An 18,850-nucleotide genomic window follows, 5' to 3' on the forward strand; every position below is an offset into this window, starting at 1 on the left:
CCTTTCAGACACTCAACCCAGAAATTCTGATGTCTGGGATTTAATCCCAGCCTCTACCTAACCCTATTCTCAACCACTTAGGACTCTTTACCATTATGATCCCCTTTTTCAAATATCCCTGTTGGAGTTTTTTGCTTTGATAAACTCATAGTTCTAGATCCACCAAAAAACAAAAACAAAAACAAAAACAAAAAATGAAAACTGACCCTGAAGAAGAAAGGCAGAAATAAAACACTCTCCTTGGATTGGAGAAGTGAAGAATCATGGGTGTAGAATGTTGAATAAATTTTCAGATGCTTTTTATTATTTTGTTACAAGAGAAGGCATAAGGGGGGGGTGGTTTTTGGTTTGTTTTTTTTTTTTTTTTTTTTTTTTTAAGGAAAAGGCAGCAATGAAACTTTCCAAATAAACATCCCAGTGTAAGAACAGAGAGGGAGAAAAAAGGCAGGTTTCACTGACTTCATAATGCTGCTCCAGACTTCTCACTGAGAGAACCCCACAAATAGAACTAAGTGTAGCAGAGAAAAGGTGCAGAAGTAAAAGGGACCAGGCTGCAGCAGGGAAAGAAAACCATTTATTGGGTTACTCTCTTCTTTCACATCCTCCCCGTTTCTGCCTCCTACAGCCCTGGAGAGGACACCGCTGAGAACAGACACAAGCAGACACCACATGGAGGAGGCAGAGGGGAGCTGCAAGAACATGAAGATTTACTAGATTGAAAAGTAAACAGACAACAGACCTGGGGGAATTTCCCAGTTTATGGGAGTTTTTTCTTCATGCATGGGATTATTGAGCCTCACTTCCTAACCATTGTCCTGACAGCCCTAGGGGTTTGGGGAGCTGGAGGGGGTGGGCGGGGACTTCTGCACGAATGAGTTGACGGGATTGGGCTGCATCTCTAGATGAGGCAATAGCTCTATCCCGTTACATTCCACCTCCTTCCTTCACCTCTAACTGGTCCTTGGATCCATCAATAGTGACAAGGGTCTTAGAGAGCAGCAGGTGCCTAAATGGGGAGGGAACTTTACTGTGTAGAAGCCTGTAGGGAAAATAGGGAGGGAGTGAAGGTAGGCCCTGGAGCGATTTGCCTCCAATGTGACCATTTTCACTTTAAGACCCTTGGGGTTTGAAAGTAGCCAAAGCTGGAGAAATGATCCTTGGCAAAAAGATTAAGGAAAAGAGAAAGAGCAGAGATAAGAGCCATAATTAAGGAGGGAGGTCATTAGGCTTTGCCCCCAGGATAGGAAATTTAAATGTGCTAACTGCTCCTTTATCCGGCAAACTCCCTTCCCATAGCCACCAGCACCAGCCCAGAATAGTTCCTGTCAACCTTCTCATCCCTAGCAGTCAGGGGCTTTGCAAAAAGTGGAGGAGGGGGTGAAGGGAGAGCTGGAGGAAATCTTCACCTGAGTGACCCATTCCTAGCAATCCTCCTCCAAGGGGATACTTCTTCTTTTAATAATATGGAAACCTTGTGACATCTCAGGAGTTCTTCCTCTTCCCCATGGCCATAACCCTATGCTACTTGTCCCACGTGCAAAAAAATTGCCAATTACAGATTTGGGAGACAGATAGAGACAGAGACAGAAGAGAAAAGAGAGACAGAGACAGAAAAAGACAGAAAGTCAGAGACAAAGACAGAGAGACAGAGATAAGGAGACAAAGAGATAGAAAGACAGAGAGACTGAGAGACAGAAACAGAAAAAGACAGAGACAGACAGAAACAAAAAGATAGAGAGAGACAACAGAGACAATAAGAGAGAAGGAGAGAGAGAGAGAGAGAGAGAGAGAGAGAGAGAGAGAGAGAGAGAGAGAGAGAGAGAGAGAGAGAGATGACATTTGAGCATCTGAGAGACCTGTCTTCTTGGAATGGAAGGAAGATAAATCCCAAAGTCTTTCCTTATGTCCACTCTTTGGGGGAATTTACTTAGGGATGGGAGCAAAAAGATAACTGTCTTTTCTGGACAGCAAAAAAATAGAGTGTAAAGTCATTGTTTTACCTAACTCCTTCAGTCTAGAATCATCCCCCAGACTCACAAATTAATTTTTCTCCCTAGCCCCTTCCATTCCCGAACTCAGTGATGAGGGATGGGAAGAACAAGTCAGGTGAGCTAAGCCTAGGAAGACCAACCAGGTCAATCTGACCTCCCTAGAAGCTGTGAGGAAGAAGTATCACACTGGAACTTGGTATCCACTCTCTCACCATTACCACAAAGGGAAGGAATTCAAAATAGGAACCTGGGGCTAGGAGGTAGAAAAGGGAAGAGAGGCGCACTGTCTGCTCCCTGGGGCTCCAAACCCCCCTTCTTCCCCACTTGCTGTCCTCTCCCACACTTTGTGCCTTTCTGGAGACAGGGACGCCAAGCTTTTATTGCTTGGACATTGACTGTCACTGGGACTAGATCCGAAGAAGCCAGGATTTTCCCTTCCTTGTTAGCCTTTCATTACACACAGGCCATGGTCCCCCGGTCCAGACCTCTCTGGAATAAGTCACCATGGAAACACAAGATGTAGGGGGAGACCAAGAGAAAGGGGGAAAGTCTGATGTGAACACTGGGGGAAGGGGTGGGCTATCTGAGAGGCCCTGGGAGGTGCTGAAACAGAGGCAGAGGAAACAAATACCTTCCCCCTCTACCACCTCCCTGACCCATTTTGTCTCCCTTCCTATCTCCAGACTCAGCATTGGAAAGAAATATGAAGGGTAGTGACTGGCTGGAGGCTGATGGCACCTCCTCACTGTGGAGGACCAGGGCTGGCATCCGGAGAGTCCATATTAGGGCAGCGAGGAGGAAGCTCTTTGTGGCTGTAGTATTCAACCACCTGCTTGGGCACTTCAGCTAGGACACACTTGGCCAGAGCTGTTGCAGAAGCCTAGAGAAGAAAAGGAAAAAGAGAAGCATTTTATGCTTGTGACCAACCTATCCTCCTCAAGACTCGATGGGTTCTTGTGCACAGAGCACTGGCCTGAAGTCAGGAGGACCTGAGTTCAAATTTGACCTCAGACAATACTTCCTAGCTGTGTGACCCTGGGCAAATCATTTTGCCCCAATTGCCTTCAGAAAAAAAAAAAAAGGAAAGAAAGCCTGTATTTTTTCAGTGCCTCTATTTCCTCATCTATAAAATGGGGACAATACTAATTGCCCTACTAACTCATTTGATTCTCGTAACAGTGTCTAGTAGTTCTACTTCAGGGCATTGTTATAAGGATCAAATGAGTTCATGTACGTGAAAGTACATTTGAAAAGTACATAGTATCACATAAATGTAAGGTATACAATCCCCAAGTCCTGGAAATCTTTGTAATTCATTCAGACACACAGATTTATAATGGCCTCCTCATGCACTTTGGTATTTAAATACTCTTGGATGAGATTTGAGACCACTGATAGACCCTTGGCAAACCAAATTTATTTTATAGATAGAAATATCATGGTATTTATTTCCAGAACATTTATTTCCATCCCATGCATCCCATTCTAACACCACCTGCCAACGTCCCCTCCATCTACCCCACCAGTAAGATCCAGTGTTCATTGTCCTGAAACAAACTGATTCTCACCCCAAGGCACTCACATTCTTGAATTCTCGGAAGGGGACAAACTGTACGATGTCCCGGAGGACGGGCTCTCCCTTGGGGGAACGCAGGACCCCGTCATCCCCATCCAGAATCTGCATGTCTGTGAAGTCAGCATTGCCCACACCAACTATAATGATGGACATGGGCAGGTAAGAGGCGCGGACGATGGCCTCCCTTGTGTCCGCCATGTCAGTCACCACACCATCGGTCAGGATCAGGAGAATATAGTATTGCTGGGTAGAGAGAAAAGAGGCAGGACACTGGAGAGAAGCCTGATGGTCTTCCTGCTACCTCCTCAGGGATTAGAGAGGAAGAACCAAGATAGGGGGAGAGTTGCCTTTCTGTGAGAAGGAAAAGGCTACAACTGCTCCTTTCCCTTCCTATGATCTCCCGAAAAAATCTCCAAAGCACAGACCTTTGCTTTCTGGTGCTTCCAAAGTTTTCCCCTTTCTCTTTCCCAGCTTCCACTACCCCATTTTGCTCTCACTTACCCGTTTGAACCCAAAGTCAACTAATTCACTGTAGTTAACTGTTGGACCCCACGTGACCCAAATGGAAACATTGGCCAAACTAAGACACTCCTTATTCTTTTGTCACCGGAGAACCCAATGAAGGAGAGAGTCTATGGTCCTCCTGGCCTGGCGTTTTGGTTCTTACCTCGAGACTAAAGGGCATATTTTAGGAAAACAACAAGGCGGGCACTGTATTGAGCCCTTGGGCTATTAGAAAAAAGCAAAAACAGTCCCTATGGGGACTGTTAGGATGGGGATGCCATATAAAAAGTTTTAGTACTGGTAGGTCTCCAGGACTGAACCCAGGCCATCTGTAACATCAACATGTTACACTTTCATGGCCCACTGTGACTATCTAACTTGTATCTTCAGCCTTGAATCTGTAAGTTTTGTTTCTTTTTTATGAAATAGTATAATGTTCCTTTAGGGGGAGCATCTTAAGCTCATGCCTTCTAACTGTGAGAGGATCCCTTTATCCTAACATGCACGAGTTTGATGAGCAAGTCTGTTTCCCCATCCAAGCTTTTCCATGAGTTTAGAAACTTTGATCTCAGAGCTCATCTCCTCTTAGTTCTTCTACCTTCTGTCCCAGGCTCAGCTGTAGACACAAAAGCCCACAATATTAGCTCTCCTTTTCCTGCCTCCCCTAAATCTCTTTGAGCATCTTATTCTTATGGTCAGAACCACCATCACTCTTAAAGGTCTGGTTGGAAAATGGTATATTCCAGAACTCTTCTTTACTCATAATTACCCTTTATTCAGGTGATAAAATGAGACTAGTGGTGGAGATTATCTTCCCCTCAAACAAATCTGATTTCAGAGAAAAGAATCAACATATGGACCTCAGTCCCATCTCCATTTATATATAGTTCGTCATATAGTTTATAATATTCCATAATCCTTTAGGAAACACACTTAACCCTGGAAGATTTTTTTAGTATATTTTACCGATACTCTTTCCTTATAAATAGCAGTTGTTCCAAGCCCTCCAGAGTGAAATGTGCCTCGTGACAAAGAAAAACAAATAAATATTCAATTCAGTGACATTTGGCAATGGTAGGATCCTGCCTCTCTGCTGTGAGGAAGATGGTCTATTTCTTGCCTGTTCTCCCTGGGAAATTTGGTTCATAATCCTTGTGTCACATCCTCAGTCTATAGTTTTCTCTGATCCTCACTGAGTCACTTACTTGGAGAGAGTAGGAAGAACTTCTCTCTTCCCAGGAGAGACTCTGGGTTCTAATCTCCAGAGATTTGGGAAGTCTGACTCTTCTTCCACAGTTCCATCATCTTTTAAATAGAAATAAGAGATGATCTCCAAGTAAGGAGAAGGGGTAGGTCAGGATGTTAATATCTATAATAACCAGAATGTCCTATACTGAGAGGGATTTCCAACTTCAATTGCACAGGCTACTTGTTCTGTATGTATATAGTTATTTGCTAAGGGAAGCCATAGTGAATAGAATATCAGAAGGTTCATCTCTGTTAGTTTAAATCTGGCCTCAGACTCTTATTGGCTGTATGACCTGGACAAATCACTTTAATTCCTGTTTGCCTCAGTTTCCCCATCTGTAAAATGGAAATAATAATTGCACCTACCTCAAAAGGTTATTGTGCAGATAAAATAAGATAATAATTATAAAGCGCTTGGTACAATCCCTAATACACAGTAAGTGCTTTATAAATACTGACTGGTTTATGTATGCTTCCTCTGCGCCCCCCCCCCCCCCCCAGCCATTAGAACATGAGCTCCTTGTAAGCAGGAACTCTTTGTATCTCCAGCTCTTAGCAATTGCCTGGCACACATTAAGTGCTTAATTAATATGCTTTTCTGACTGACTGACTGACTGATTAACTAAGTCCTCTATCAACAGACTAGAATCCAGCAGAAGGTTGAAAGTAAAGCCTTTTAAACCAAAATATCTCTCTTTCAACCTTGAAAGAAAGTATTAGTCAGAAAAATGGGACGCTTAGGAGATATAAGAAAAGGTCATCCTTGGCCATTTTCCATCAGTCTGAAAGGTGATGCTATCCATTCCCAGCATGGAATAGAAAGCAGGGAGCTGGAGGGGCAAGGGGAAGTAGAGAACCTGACTGATTTTTCCAATATTTCTTCAATCAGCTCCTCCCCTTGAAATTTCATTATTTCCATCCTAATAAATCCCCAGAACATCAGGAGCACTCATTTCAAGAAAAAGACAAAAACTGCAAACTAAATAAGTTTTGGACTCCCTGTTCCAAGGCTGACCACCATTGGTTGTCATTGGCCCTCCACATGAGATCGAATATCTCTTGCTAAAGGAGACTCTGAACTGGACAAGGATGGCAATGAGGTTGCCAAGTCAATCCGTGATGCTGCATATGAATTACACAGATGCTTGCCAACCCCTGGGTAATTCCTGACCTTTCCTTCCCCTTCTCACCGATCACATCTCACCAGCTGCTGCCTGTTGACTTGGCAGGAGTGATGTATTAACAGAAGAGGTTTCTGGTGGCGATTAGCAGCTGCTAAATGTTGCTAAAGGGCAGCAGAGAGACTGGGGAGCTGGCAGCAGGAAGCCCGCTCCACAAAGTCTGATGGGGGGTGCTCCTAAGTGCCCACCCAATGCCCCGATTACCACCAGCCTTCATTCTGCCTCAGCATGGACAAAGTTGGGTAAAGGGGGGATGCTCAGAGAATTTTTTTTAAAAAGCATCCTTTAGACCATCCCACTGTGGGCTAGGAAGGAAGACCTTCCCTTAGAAGCTGATCCCTCTCCTTCCCAAGCTTTTCCAGTTTAAGTTTAAGCAATTTTCATTTATATGAAATATGTAAAGTGCTTTGCCATGTGATACTAATTCCAAAGTATAAAAGCTAAGAAAGCACTCTTGCCAAGGCTACTGCAGCAAGCCTTCTAGTTTGTCTCTTCCCAAGTCTCTGTCCACTCCAATTCATTCTCCACTCAGCTGCCAAGGTAATTTCTAAACCAAATACCTGACTATGTCACCCCTCAAACTCAATAAACTCCAGTGGCTCCCTATTATTCCCAGGATCAAATATAAAATCTGATAAAGCCTTCACAATCTAGCCCCTTCTGACCTCTCCAGTCTTTTTCAACCAATTAATAAACATTAATTCTTATACTTTACTCCCCTCCATAAACTTGACACTCTAGAAATAAGGGTCTATTTGCTATTTCTTGAAAATATCATGCCAATTCCCAACTCCCTGCCTTTATACTATCTGTCCCAGAGATCTAAAAGGTTCTCTCTCCTCTGTACTCTGCCTCCTAGTTTCTCAGACTGCCTTCAATACTCTATCTCACCTTATAATATTTTGCATGACTGAACACATATAACCTATAACAAATTGCTTATTATCCCAGGGAGGATAGGAGAGAGAGAATATGGAACTCAAAAGTTTTTTTAATGAATATTAAAAATTGACTTTACATGTTACCTGGGGGAAAATAACTATTATTTTAAATATGTATGTGTGTATACGTATCCTCCTATGCGGGTTTTTCCCAGTGTCCCTAGCTTCCAGTGCCTTCCTGCTTGAGCTTACTTTTCATCTCTTCTGTCTTTATCATGTATTTATCTAGTTATTTACTTATTGTCTTTCCCATTAGACTGTGGGTCCCTAGAGAGGAGGACCCATGTTTTTGCCTTTCTTTCTATTCCCAGCACTTAACATACTATCTGGCACATAGAGCTGTAAATAAGTGCTAGGGTGACTGCTCATAGCTAACCTCTGAGGGAGGGGAAGGTAGGCTATAACTCCATTTCACAAATAAGGGAGCTGAAGCACAGAGAAGAACTTACTCAAACTCACACAACCAGTAAGTGACAAAGGCAGCACAAGAATGCCAGCCTTTTGACCGCAAGCCCAATAATTTTTCAATTATGCTTTAGATACAATCCTCAAATATTCCAGAACCAGAACACTTGTGTTTGTAATATCAACCAAGCTCATTTCATACCTCTTCCTTCCCTTGACCCTCAATATTTTGGGTTATTGCTAAAGTCATCCCAATCACTAAGTTGTGCTTGTTTTCTGAGGTAGTCTCTGCTGTTCTTTCAAGAACAAGAACCCCTGTCACAACATGATCATTTTTGTCACTGGCTTTGTATCGCCAATGTCTACCATAATGTCTCGTACATTATAGAGGTTTAATAACTGTTGGTTGAAAAGAGTTGGTCATCCACACTGATAAATTGTTGGTGGAGTTGTGAACAGATCCAACCATTCTGGAGAGCAATTTGGAATTATGCTCAAAAAGCTGTCAAACTGTGCTACTACTGGGCTTATCTCCCAAAGAGATCTTAAAGAAGGGAAAGAGACCCACAAAAATGTTTGTGGCAGCTCTTTCTGTAGTGGCTAGAAACTGAAAACTGAATGGATGCCCATCAATTGGAGAAAGGTTGGGTAAATTATGGTATATGAATGTTATGGAATATTATTGTTCTGTAAGAAATGACCAGCAGGAGGAATACAAAAAGGCCTGGAGAGACTTATATGAACTGATTCTGAGTGAAATGAGCAGAATCAGAAGATCATTATACACTTCAACAACAATACTGTATGATGGTCAATTCTGATGGACGTGGCCCTCTCCAACAATGAGATGAAGCAAATCAGTTCCAATTGATCAGTAATAAAGAGAACCAGCTACACCCAGTGAGAGAACACTGGGAAATGAGTGTGGACCACAACATAGCATTTTCACTCTTTCTGTTATTGTTGGCTTGCATTTTTGTTTTTCTTCCCAGGTTATTTTTACCTTCTTTCTAAATCCGATTTTTCTTGTGTAGCAAGACAACTGCATATATATATACACACACATATATTGTATTTAACATATACTTTAACATATTCAACATGTATAGGACCATATACCATCTAGGGGAGGAGGTAGAGGGAAGGAGGGGAAAAGTTGGAACAGAAGTTTTTGCAAGGGTCAATGTTTTTGTGGTTTTTTAAAATTAATTTTATAATTTTTTTTTGACAGTACATATGCATAGATAATTTTTTTTACAACATTATCCCTTGTACTCCCTTCTGTTCCGAATTTTCCCCTACTTCCCTCCACCCCCTCCCCTAGATGGTAGGCATTCCCATACATATTAAATATCTTATAATATATCCTAGGTACAATATATATGTGAAGAACCGAATTTTGTTGTTGTTGTTGTTGTTGTAAAGGAAGAATTGTATTCGGAAGGCAAAAATAATCTAGGAAGAAAAACAAACCAAAAAAATGCAAACAGTTCACACTCATTTCCCAGTGTTCCTTTTCTGGGTGTAGCTGATTCTGTCCATCATTGATCAATTGGAATGGGATTAGCTCCTCTCCATGCTGAAGATATCCACTGCCATCAGAATATATCCTCATACAGTATCATTGTTGAAGTGTATAGTGATCTTCTGGTTCTGCTCATTTTACTCAGTATCAGTTGATGTAAGTCTCTCCAAGCCTCTCTGTATTCCTCCTGTTGGTCATTTCTTACAGAACAATAATATTCCATAACATTCATATACCATAATTTACCCAACCATTCTCCAATTGATGGACATCCATTCATTTTCCAATTTCTAGCCACTACAAAAAGGGCTGCCACAAATATTTTGGCACATACAGGTCCCTTTCCCTTCTTTAGTATTTCCTTGGGATATAAGCCCAGTAGTAGCACAGTTTGATAACTTTTTGGGCATAGTTCCAGATTGCTCTCCAGAATGGTTGGATTCTTTCACAACTCCACTAACAATGCATCAGCGTCCCAGTTTTTCCACATCCCCTCCAACATTCATCATTATTTGTTCCTGTCATCTTAGTCAATGTGACAGGTGTTCAGTGTTATCTCAGAGTTGTCTTAATTTGCATTTCTCTGATCAATAGTGATTTGGAACACTTTTTCATATGAGTGGAAATAGTTTTAATTTCATCATCTGAAAATTGTCTGTCCATATCCTTTGACCATTTATCAATTGGAGAATGGCTTGATTTCTTATAAATTAAAGTCAATTCTCTGTATATTTTGGAGATGCAGCCTTTATCAGAATCTTTAACTGTAAAAATGTTTTCCCGATTTGTTACTTCCCTTCTAATCTTGTTTGCATTAGTTTTGTTTGTGCAAAACCTTTTTAATTTGATGTAATCAAAATTTTCTATTTTGTGATCAATAATGATTTCTAGTTCTCCTTTAGACACAAATTCCTTCCTCCTCCACAAGTCTGAGAGGTAAACTATCCTATGTTCCTCTAAGTTATTTATGATTTCGTTCTTTATGCCTAAATCTTGGACCCATTTTGATCTTATCTTAGTCTGTGGTGTTAAATGTAGGTCCATGCCTAGTTTCTGCCATACTAATATACAGTTTTCCCAGCAGTTTTTATCAAATAATGAATTCTTATCTGCAAGGGTCAATGTTGAAAAATTACCCATGCATATGCTTTGTCAATAAAAAGCTATTAAAAAAAAAAGAATGCAGAAACCATATTATTATATATTATTTAAGCTATATTATAAGCATTGTTGAAGTATAAAAAGGACAATTTTGATTATTTAAAATTTAAAATTTCTTGTATAAATAAAACCTATGTAACCAAGAAAAAAGAAAAGAAAAGAGCTGGTCACCCAACCTTTGACAGTCGATAGTCAGCAAGAGGAACCCACTACCTCCCCAATGCCATCCATTCCACTTCTGGATGACTCTTAGTGTCAAGTCTAAATCTGTCTCCATGCTACTTCCAACTGTCACTCCTACTGAGACATCACTGTCCCCTGGGACCAAGCAAAACAAATTGATCTTTTTCCATGGACAGCCCTTCAAATACTTGAAGATGGCTGTCAGATGTCTTCTTTGTATTCAACATTTCCACTTTCTTTGGCTATCTAGGTGAATCACGCTACTCTTATCAAGCCCACCTGTACCTGAGTTGACTAAAGTTAGAGGATGGTAGATGAGGAGCAGGCAACAAAGAACTGTTCTTTCCCAGAAATTCAGAATTAGAAAAATAGCATTTATACTTTAAAGTTTGCAAAGCCCTTTATAAATCTTATCTCACTTGACTCTCATAATTCAAAGATGCTATTAATATCCCTATTTTATGGATGAGGAAACTGAGGCAGAGAGGGGATTAAGAGACTTTTCCAGAGTCACATAGCTAGTAAGTGTATGAAACCCAATTTGAACTTCTGGCTCCTGCACCCACTAGCTGCCTCTAATTAAAAGGGGCATCAGAGTTTTTCCAGCTCTCTAATTTAAAAAGGCAGTGGGTATAATAGATATCAACAGTGAATCTAGAATCAAGAAGATCCATGTTCAAATTCTAACCAGCTATGTGACCTTAGGTAGATCCCTTACTTCTCTGTGCCTCTTGTTTCTTTAAGATGAGAAGGTTGGACTTACTGGTATTCTGAGGTTCTTTCTATTGCTAAGTCTAGGAGCCTTTAAGCAGAAACTCCTCTCTTCCCCATCTCTTCCCTTTGAATCCCATGGGGGAAATGTCCCCCTCCAAATAGGGAAAGTCACCATCCCCAAGTGCTATTTATAGGCAAAAAGATTTGAGTTTCAATTCAACCTCTGACATAAGCTATGTAATCACACAGATAGGTCCCTTAATCTCCCTGAGCCTCAGTTTCCTCATCTGTAAAAAAAACTACCTATAGCAATTACCTCTTCAGGTTATTGTGAGGTTCAAATAAGGTAACATATGCAAAAGGCTTCACAAATTTTAAAACCCAATATAAATGTCAATTATTATTATGCCTCCAAGTAAATCTAGACAGGAAATTTCCAGCAATGGGCAGTGCCGCTGATGCTCCCTTTAGACAAATTGTATTCAGTTGTCTGAAATCGCAAAATTTGCCAAGCCCCGGGGGCAGAACTGATTCTACCCTCCATCTATCAGACAGCCACAGGGCTGCCTTCTAGTTCCTTCCCAGTCAGCCATATTTTAATAGTATATAATAGGAAGATAATATAATTCAGATTCAATTATATGATATTATCATTTTGATGTTTTCATCATAATTCACATATGTTTGATGCTTTATGCTTGATAAAGGGCTGGCTTAGTGAGTGGTCTTCTGGGAAAGCCTTGGAGAAACATTATTTGGAGGACAGTCAAATAAACTCTTATATGAGTATAATAGAATTGTCATGGTGCTGTAAGAAATGATGGATATGGGAAATGCAGAAAAACATGAGGAAATTTATATGAACTGATGCAGAATGAAAGCAGCAAAACTGAAAAGACAATATACAGAGTGACTACAATAATTTAAATGAAGACATTGAACTGTATAATTGAGCAATTAATAATGGAACAAGCCTCCCTCCATTAAACAGAGAAGAGTTTGAGTTTAGAGGGCTGGATACATTTGCTGACAAGTGACGATAGTGGGTGTTTTGTTTAATTGTTTTTCTTTGTTATATTAAAGAGTTCAATTTGGAGGGCAAGGAGAGGGGAAGGAAGAGAGGAAGAAGGAAGAAAAAGGCAAATATTTTCAGAAATGACTATGATATAGAAACCAGACATCCATAAAACTTTTTTTAAAGAGAGCAATGCCCTAACTCTTACTAGCTATGTGAACTTGAATAAGTCACAACCCCAACTGTCTCCAAAAAAAAAAAAAAAAAAAAAAAAAAAAGAAAAGAAAGAAAAAGTAAGGTCCCTAATATCAACCATATACCACTCTAAGTTGCCCTTTTCCTGTAATAACAGGTACACTCTGGGTACATACAGAGGCCTCCCCAGTTCTCTCCTCAGCTGCTGCCATTCTGGCCACCTTGGCAATGATGGGTGCCACATTGGTAGGGCCATAGAGTTGGATCTTGGGTAGACAATTCTGGTATGATTCCACCACTCCCTGGATTCCTGTTGAAAATGAGAGGGAGTAGAGGAGGAAAGGATCTAATGCACTGCCCATCTTCCTCCCACCTCCCTCCCTTCAGGACGGGTTCCTTCCTAAGCTACCCCCAAAGACCCCAATGCAACAAAAGGCAGGTAATTGTCATCAGAGCCCAGGCCATGCTCCTAGCATCCTAGAGTCTGGGAAGAATAGCTTCTCCTTGCTCCGTAGAGATAGTTTAGCACAGCAGGAAAAGATCTATATTTGGAATCTAAGGACCAGACTCAGCCAAGTGTGGTCTGGGCAAATCATGAAACTCTCTGGGCCTGACTTTCCATCCATAAAATAAGAGGATTTTAATAAATGACCTTCCAGCTCTAAATTTATGATATAGTTAACATGCCAGGGCTGCAGGGGTATTGGAAATAGTAAACCTTCGTTCCTCTGAGGTGAGAGAAGGAACCTCAACTCAAGGCAATGTCCTAATACAAGCAATAATCTGGTCCTCTCCACCCCAAGGACCCCTGCCTCTTACCTTCACATTCGTCATCATCTGGGTTGAAATTAATGGCAAAGTCATGGGAGACCTGAAATGAAAAATAAGAATAGGAGTAGTTTGCCAATGAAGTCATTTTTTTCAGTGAGAGAAAGGGATTAAAGTTTGTGCTACTCCCTTCCCTCAAATTCCAGCTCAGATATTCCACTCCTCAGTACCTAGGGCGGGAAAAATGCTTTTGCTCAGAAAGTTGCAAGATTTGAGAAGACATCCAGTGAAGCCCCCTTAGAATTATGGGTATTTATGGATTTGCTCACCTCACTTTGGAGTGGTATTGAAACTGCTTCCTTAGAGTCAACAACATTCACAAAACTTGGCACATGGTTTAGTTGCTTCAATCATAATTAATTCTCCATGACTTTATTTGAGGTTTTCTTGTTAGAGATACTGAAGTAGTTCACCATTTCCTTCTACAGCTTATTTTACAGATAAGAAAACTGAGACAAACTGGGTTGAGTGACTTGCCCAAAGTCACATAGCTATTAAGTATCTAAAGGTTCAAGATCCAGCACTCTAACTACTGCACTGCCTAGCTGGCCATAGGGGATCCTTAGTAAATGCTAATTGAATGAATAGAATGAAATCAATGAATATGGAATGGATAATGAATCAATATTGTTCTAACCATTAAATCAAGAGTTCTTAACCTGGTGTCTGGGTACTTAACTTTTGATTCTGGGATGTTGTTTTTTTTTAACTACTTTGATAATTGGATTCTAATATAATTGGTTTCTATCCTTTGATTTTATTTTATGCCTTTAAAAACATTATTTTGGGGGGCAACTAGATGGCACAATGGATGGAACACCAGCACTGGTATCAGGAGAACCTCAGCTCAAATTCGACCTCAGACACTTAACACGTCCTAACCATGGGACCTTAGACAACTCACTTAACTGCCTTGCAAAAATAAAATAAAATTAAATTAAAATTAATCTGAAAAGGTTCACAGGCTTCACTAGACTACCAAAAGATAGTCCCAGAATACAAGAGGCAAAGAACATTACATCAGAGAAACAAATCTCAGGTGAGTGTTATAGAACCAAGGTTGGGGATCATAGCTTTATAGATTTGTTCAGAAGCTCTGACCTCATACTTGGGAGGAATCCGGGCACCAAATCCCAAAGCGGAAAATTTCTTGTCACTGGAAGAAAGTAAATGTCAGGTTCAGCACTCCCATCCTACCTTGCTGAATCCCAGGCTCCCATCATGCCTTTCTGACTCCCATGTTCCCATCTTGTCTTGCTGACTCCCCCTCCCACAGAATTCTCAGGAAAAAGGACCAGATGATGAAGAGTCAGGGCAGAGGGAGAAAGAGAGAGGAGGAGGTGAAACAAGGTTGGGATAGGGGAAGGCTGGACAAAAGTAGTGGAAAAAGTGGACATCTCACCTGTCATAGTCCTGGCAGATTTCTCCTACTGCAATGAGTGCCTTCAGGTACTCATTGGGCTGATAGGGGTTGATATAATGGAGAGAGCAACTATTGCGGGGGTCTCCATTGGAAGCTGTGAAGTCAATGGCCACCTGGGGAGCAGGAAAGCAACACTGAATCAGGATATCCCTAAATGATAATAAAAACTACTTGACAATTCCCCCACGAAGTGTTTCATAGATATTCTAAGAGCTTTCCTATTTCTTATCTCCTCACAATAATCTTGAGAGGCAAGTATTATCCTATTATTATCATTTGACAGATAAAGAAACTAAATTCAGAGAAACCAACTTCCTGAGACCACACAATTCACCAATGGCACAGCCTGTACAAGAAGATGGGGTCAAAGTGCAGTGGGTAAGGGTAGGGCCAGGGAGCTCATGCCAATCGACGTTAGTGCTATGGCTCAGTGGGCAGAATTGGGATGATAGCTTTGCCTCTTCTGAGTCAGAGAATGCCAGGCTACTTTGTGGACCAGGGAGTTGGAGCTGGACAATGACTAAAATGAACACTGGAAGATGGGGGGAAACCCCTGGCAAATGCAAAGTCTCGTAAATGGGGGTAAGAAGGAACAGGGGATGGTTTGCCTCAAGAAGAGAAGACTCAAAGGAAAACAAAGGCTGTTTTCACATAACTGAAGGGTAGATAGGTGCGATGGCTAGAGTGCTGAGCCTGGAGTCAGAAAGTTGTTGTTCAAGATTACAAAGGAAATATAGACATTCACACATATATAAAATACAAACATACATACATATATACACATATATAAACATGCATATATACACACATATCTATATATACAACCATATACACATATATACACATACCTATGTATATAAACATACATACCTATTTACACATATCTATGTGTACAAACATATATATATACATATATATATATATACATACCTATATATGGACACATACATACACATATACACAGATATAGACATTTGTACCTGAGCATTTATTGCTGTATATATATTTGTGTAAATATATGTATGTATGTATGTATGTATGTATGTATACATATTGGTGTTCCATCATTTCAATCATGTCCAATCTTCATGACCCACTTTGGGGAAGTAACAGGAGTTACCTCTTGGTTTCTTATGAAGATCAAATGAGATAATATTTGTAAAGTATTTACCATGTGCTTGGCATATAGTAGGTACTTAATAATTGTTTCCTTCCCATCTTCATGTGAAAAAGGAATAGGATTTAATTTGTTTGTCCTGACAGAACTAAAAGCAACAGGGGAAGTTTCAGAGAGGCAGCTGTAAGTTAGAAGTAAGTAATTCAAGGTTTCCTAAAACTGATATAAAGTAGAATGGGTTCTCTCAGGAGACGGTGGGGACGTGGTCCTCTTGAGTCATCAGGATGTAGTTTCTTAAATTGTGGGTCCACATGGGATTGTGTAACAGAATAGCTGGGGGGAGGTCGTGAAATGATTTATTATCAGTACATGTTTTATTTGTATATCTACAAATAAATTTGTAGGGATTACCTAAAAATATCTCGGGGAGGAGGGGAAAGAGGTCAGGAGTGAGAAAAGTTTAAGAAGCCTGAGCAGTAGAAAGAGTGCTGGGTTCCAAGTCTGGGAGACAAGAGTTCAAGTCCTGACTTAGACAATTGCTCCTTCAGGCACTGTTCTAAGTGCTTTATAATTAGTATGTCATTTGATAATTAATACCCACATTTTGCAGATGAAAAAACTGAGGCTGATAGAAATTAAATGACTTTCCCTGTTTACATAGTTGATAAATTTTGTCTGAGGCAATATTTGAACTCAGGTCTTTTTCCTCTCTTCAAGTTCAGTGCTCTATTTCTCAAGCTACCTAGATGCACTAAAGATGTCCCAGAATAGGATCCCAAGGGTCTATGTATTCTTATGGCAGCTGCCTGTCAGCCTCCCTCCTCACCTCCCTCAGGTTGCTTTGATGATAGTGGAATGTGAGGGAAGGGCAGAATTTCTATGTTGGTTGTATCTGAGCCTTAGAGTGGATCAAATAATCACACAGTTGGGAAGGACCTCAGAGATCAGAGGGAACAACTGGATGTGAACAGGATCCCCCCCTTCCCAAGTGTGTGATTATTTGATCCACTCTAAGGCTCAGATACAACCAACATATGTAAACAGGGAAAGTCATTTAATTTCTATCAGCCTCAGTTTTTTCATCTGCAAAATGTGGGTATTAATTATCAAATGACATACTAATTATAAAGCACTTAGAACAGTGCCTGAAGGAGCAATTGTCTAAGTCAGGACTTGAACTCTTGTCTCCCAGACTTGGAACCCAGCACTCTTTCTACTGCTCAGGCTTCTTAAACTTTTCTCACTCCTGACCTCTTTCCCCTCCTCCCCGAGATATTTTTAGGTAATCCCTACAAATTTATTTGTAGATATACAAATAAAACATGTACTGATAATAAATCATTTCACGACCTCCCCCCAGCTATTCTGTTACACAATCCCATGTGGACCCACAATTTAAGAAACTACATCCTGATGACTCAAGAGGACCATGTCCCCAATTAAATAACATTAAAAGTCCCCTCTGTTATTTTGGGTAATGATGTGCAATTAGCTATGGATAATCCCAAAGTCTATCATTTTTTGAACACCCCCAAGCTCAATCTATGGCTTGCCTTTCACAGCACACTCATCTCCACATTATGTTTTGCTTGGGCTAATCTCCACATTATGTTTTGCTTGATCTAATGTTAAAATTAGTTTACCTTCCCTGAGTACACCCTCTGGGCAGAGGAGAGAAGAAACCCAGAAATCTGCTGGATGATGGCAGAAAATTATCCTGGCCAGAGATCATTTACAAAGGAGTTTACTTCCCAAATGGAAAGCCAGCACAGAGGTTCTCACTGCCCCTGCTGACCCCCAAGGTCCTGCCCAGGAAGCGCCTACCTCCCTCAGCCTAGCCCTGAAATTCCCTTTCAAGCTGTTTCCAGCACAATATAGTGGGCGGCTCTGCTCTTGGCAGCATTCCCAGCATCACTGAGGAGGTGACAAAGAAAGTGTTACTTACAGTGAAGTGAATCTGGCATCCACCCATAATGTAATCCAGGAAGGAGTAGACCCTGTGAATCTTCCAAACAAACAGCATTAATGGGGCTCATTGATGGCTTTACTGGGCACTTCCCTTTGCACTCACCTCCCTCCTCCCTCCACCAGACCTGGGACTCCAGAGGGGGACCTCTGAGACAGTGAAGAGGAAAGTGGCCAAAAGGGAAGGGAAGACATAAATCAAAAAGAAAAAATGAAATGTTTCAGGCTGGCAAACAACCAGAGAATGGGGGAAGGACAGAATGTCTCCCTTTCATTTGCCCATATCTAACCATCGATTCATCTAAACACCTGTCCATCTGCAACCCTCACTCACTCATTCCCTATAAATCCTCAGTCCTCCCATCTCTTGCCCCTAGGGTGTCCACCACTGCCACTCCGTGATTCATGAATAAACTGGTGAGGAGTTCAGAGGGTCAATGATTCTAAAACTGGGAAGACTTTCTGACATTCCACCTATCCTAACCCATCTCAGCAAAATTCAGGGAGAGCCTGATGTCTGAAGATGGAGTAGGACATGTCTTCCTCTCCTCTATTAAAACTAGATTCAAGAAAAAGGAAGGGGGTAACCCGAGGGTTATTGTCCGCTTCCCCCCATAAAGAGTGTTGAGCAGCCAATCTATATAAAAGAAGAGAGGGTCACATACGGGATATCTGAGTTCCTGACCTCAGAAAAACACAATTGTTAAAACAACTCTGAGGTATCGCTTTAGACCTATCAGATTGACTAACATGACAGAAAAGGAAAGTGACATGCTAGAGGGGATGTAGAAAAATAGGCGATACTAATACACTATTGGATCTGTAAACTGGTCCAAACATTCTAGAGAACAAGTTGGAACTATGTCCAAAGGGCTAGA

The 18,850-nt window shown here is 41.0% G+C and overlaps 1 protein-coding gene across 1 annotated transcript in view; it reads right to left on the bottom strand.

Annotated features, from left to right (window-relative positions):
* Positions 1–354: 354 nt before the first annotated feature.
* CPNE7 (copine 7) overlaps positions 355–18,850 on the bottom strand; it is a 40,548-nt gene continuing 22,052 nt past the window's right edge. Inside the window, exons 9-15 of the mRNA XM_074286172.1 lie at positions 17,953–18,012; positions 14,870–15,003; positions 14,569–14,623; positions 13,459–13,510; positions 12,816–12,949; positions 3,574–3,810; positions 355–2,871 (exon numbers count right to left, since the gene is read on the bottom strand). Of these exons, the coding sequence (XP_074142273.1) occupies positions 2,734–2,871; positions 3,574–3,810; positions 12,816–12,949; positions 13,459–13,510; positions 14,569–14,623; positions 14,870–15,003; positions 17,953–18,012 (810 nt within the window). The 3' untranslated portion in view covers positions 355–2,733. The remainder of the gene's footprint in view (positions 2,872–3,573; positions 3,811–12,815; positions 12,950–13,458; positions 13,511–14,568; positions 14,624–14,869; positions 15,004–17,952; positions 18,013–18,850) is intronic.

This window comes from Sminthopsis crassicaudata, chromosome 2, assembly GCF_048593235.1.
Source record: "Sminthopsis crassicaudata isolate SCR6 chromosome 2, ASM4859323v1, whole genome shotgun sequence".
Classification (NCBI taxonomy): domain Eukaryota; kingdom Metazoa; phylum Chordata; class Mammalia; order Dasyuromorphia; family Dasyuridae; genus Sminthopsis; species Sminthopsis crassicaudata.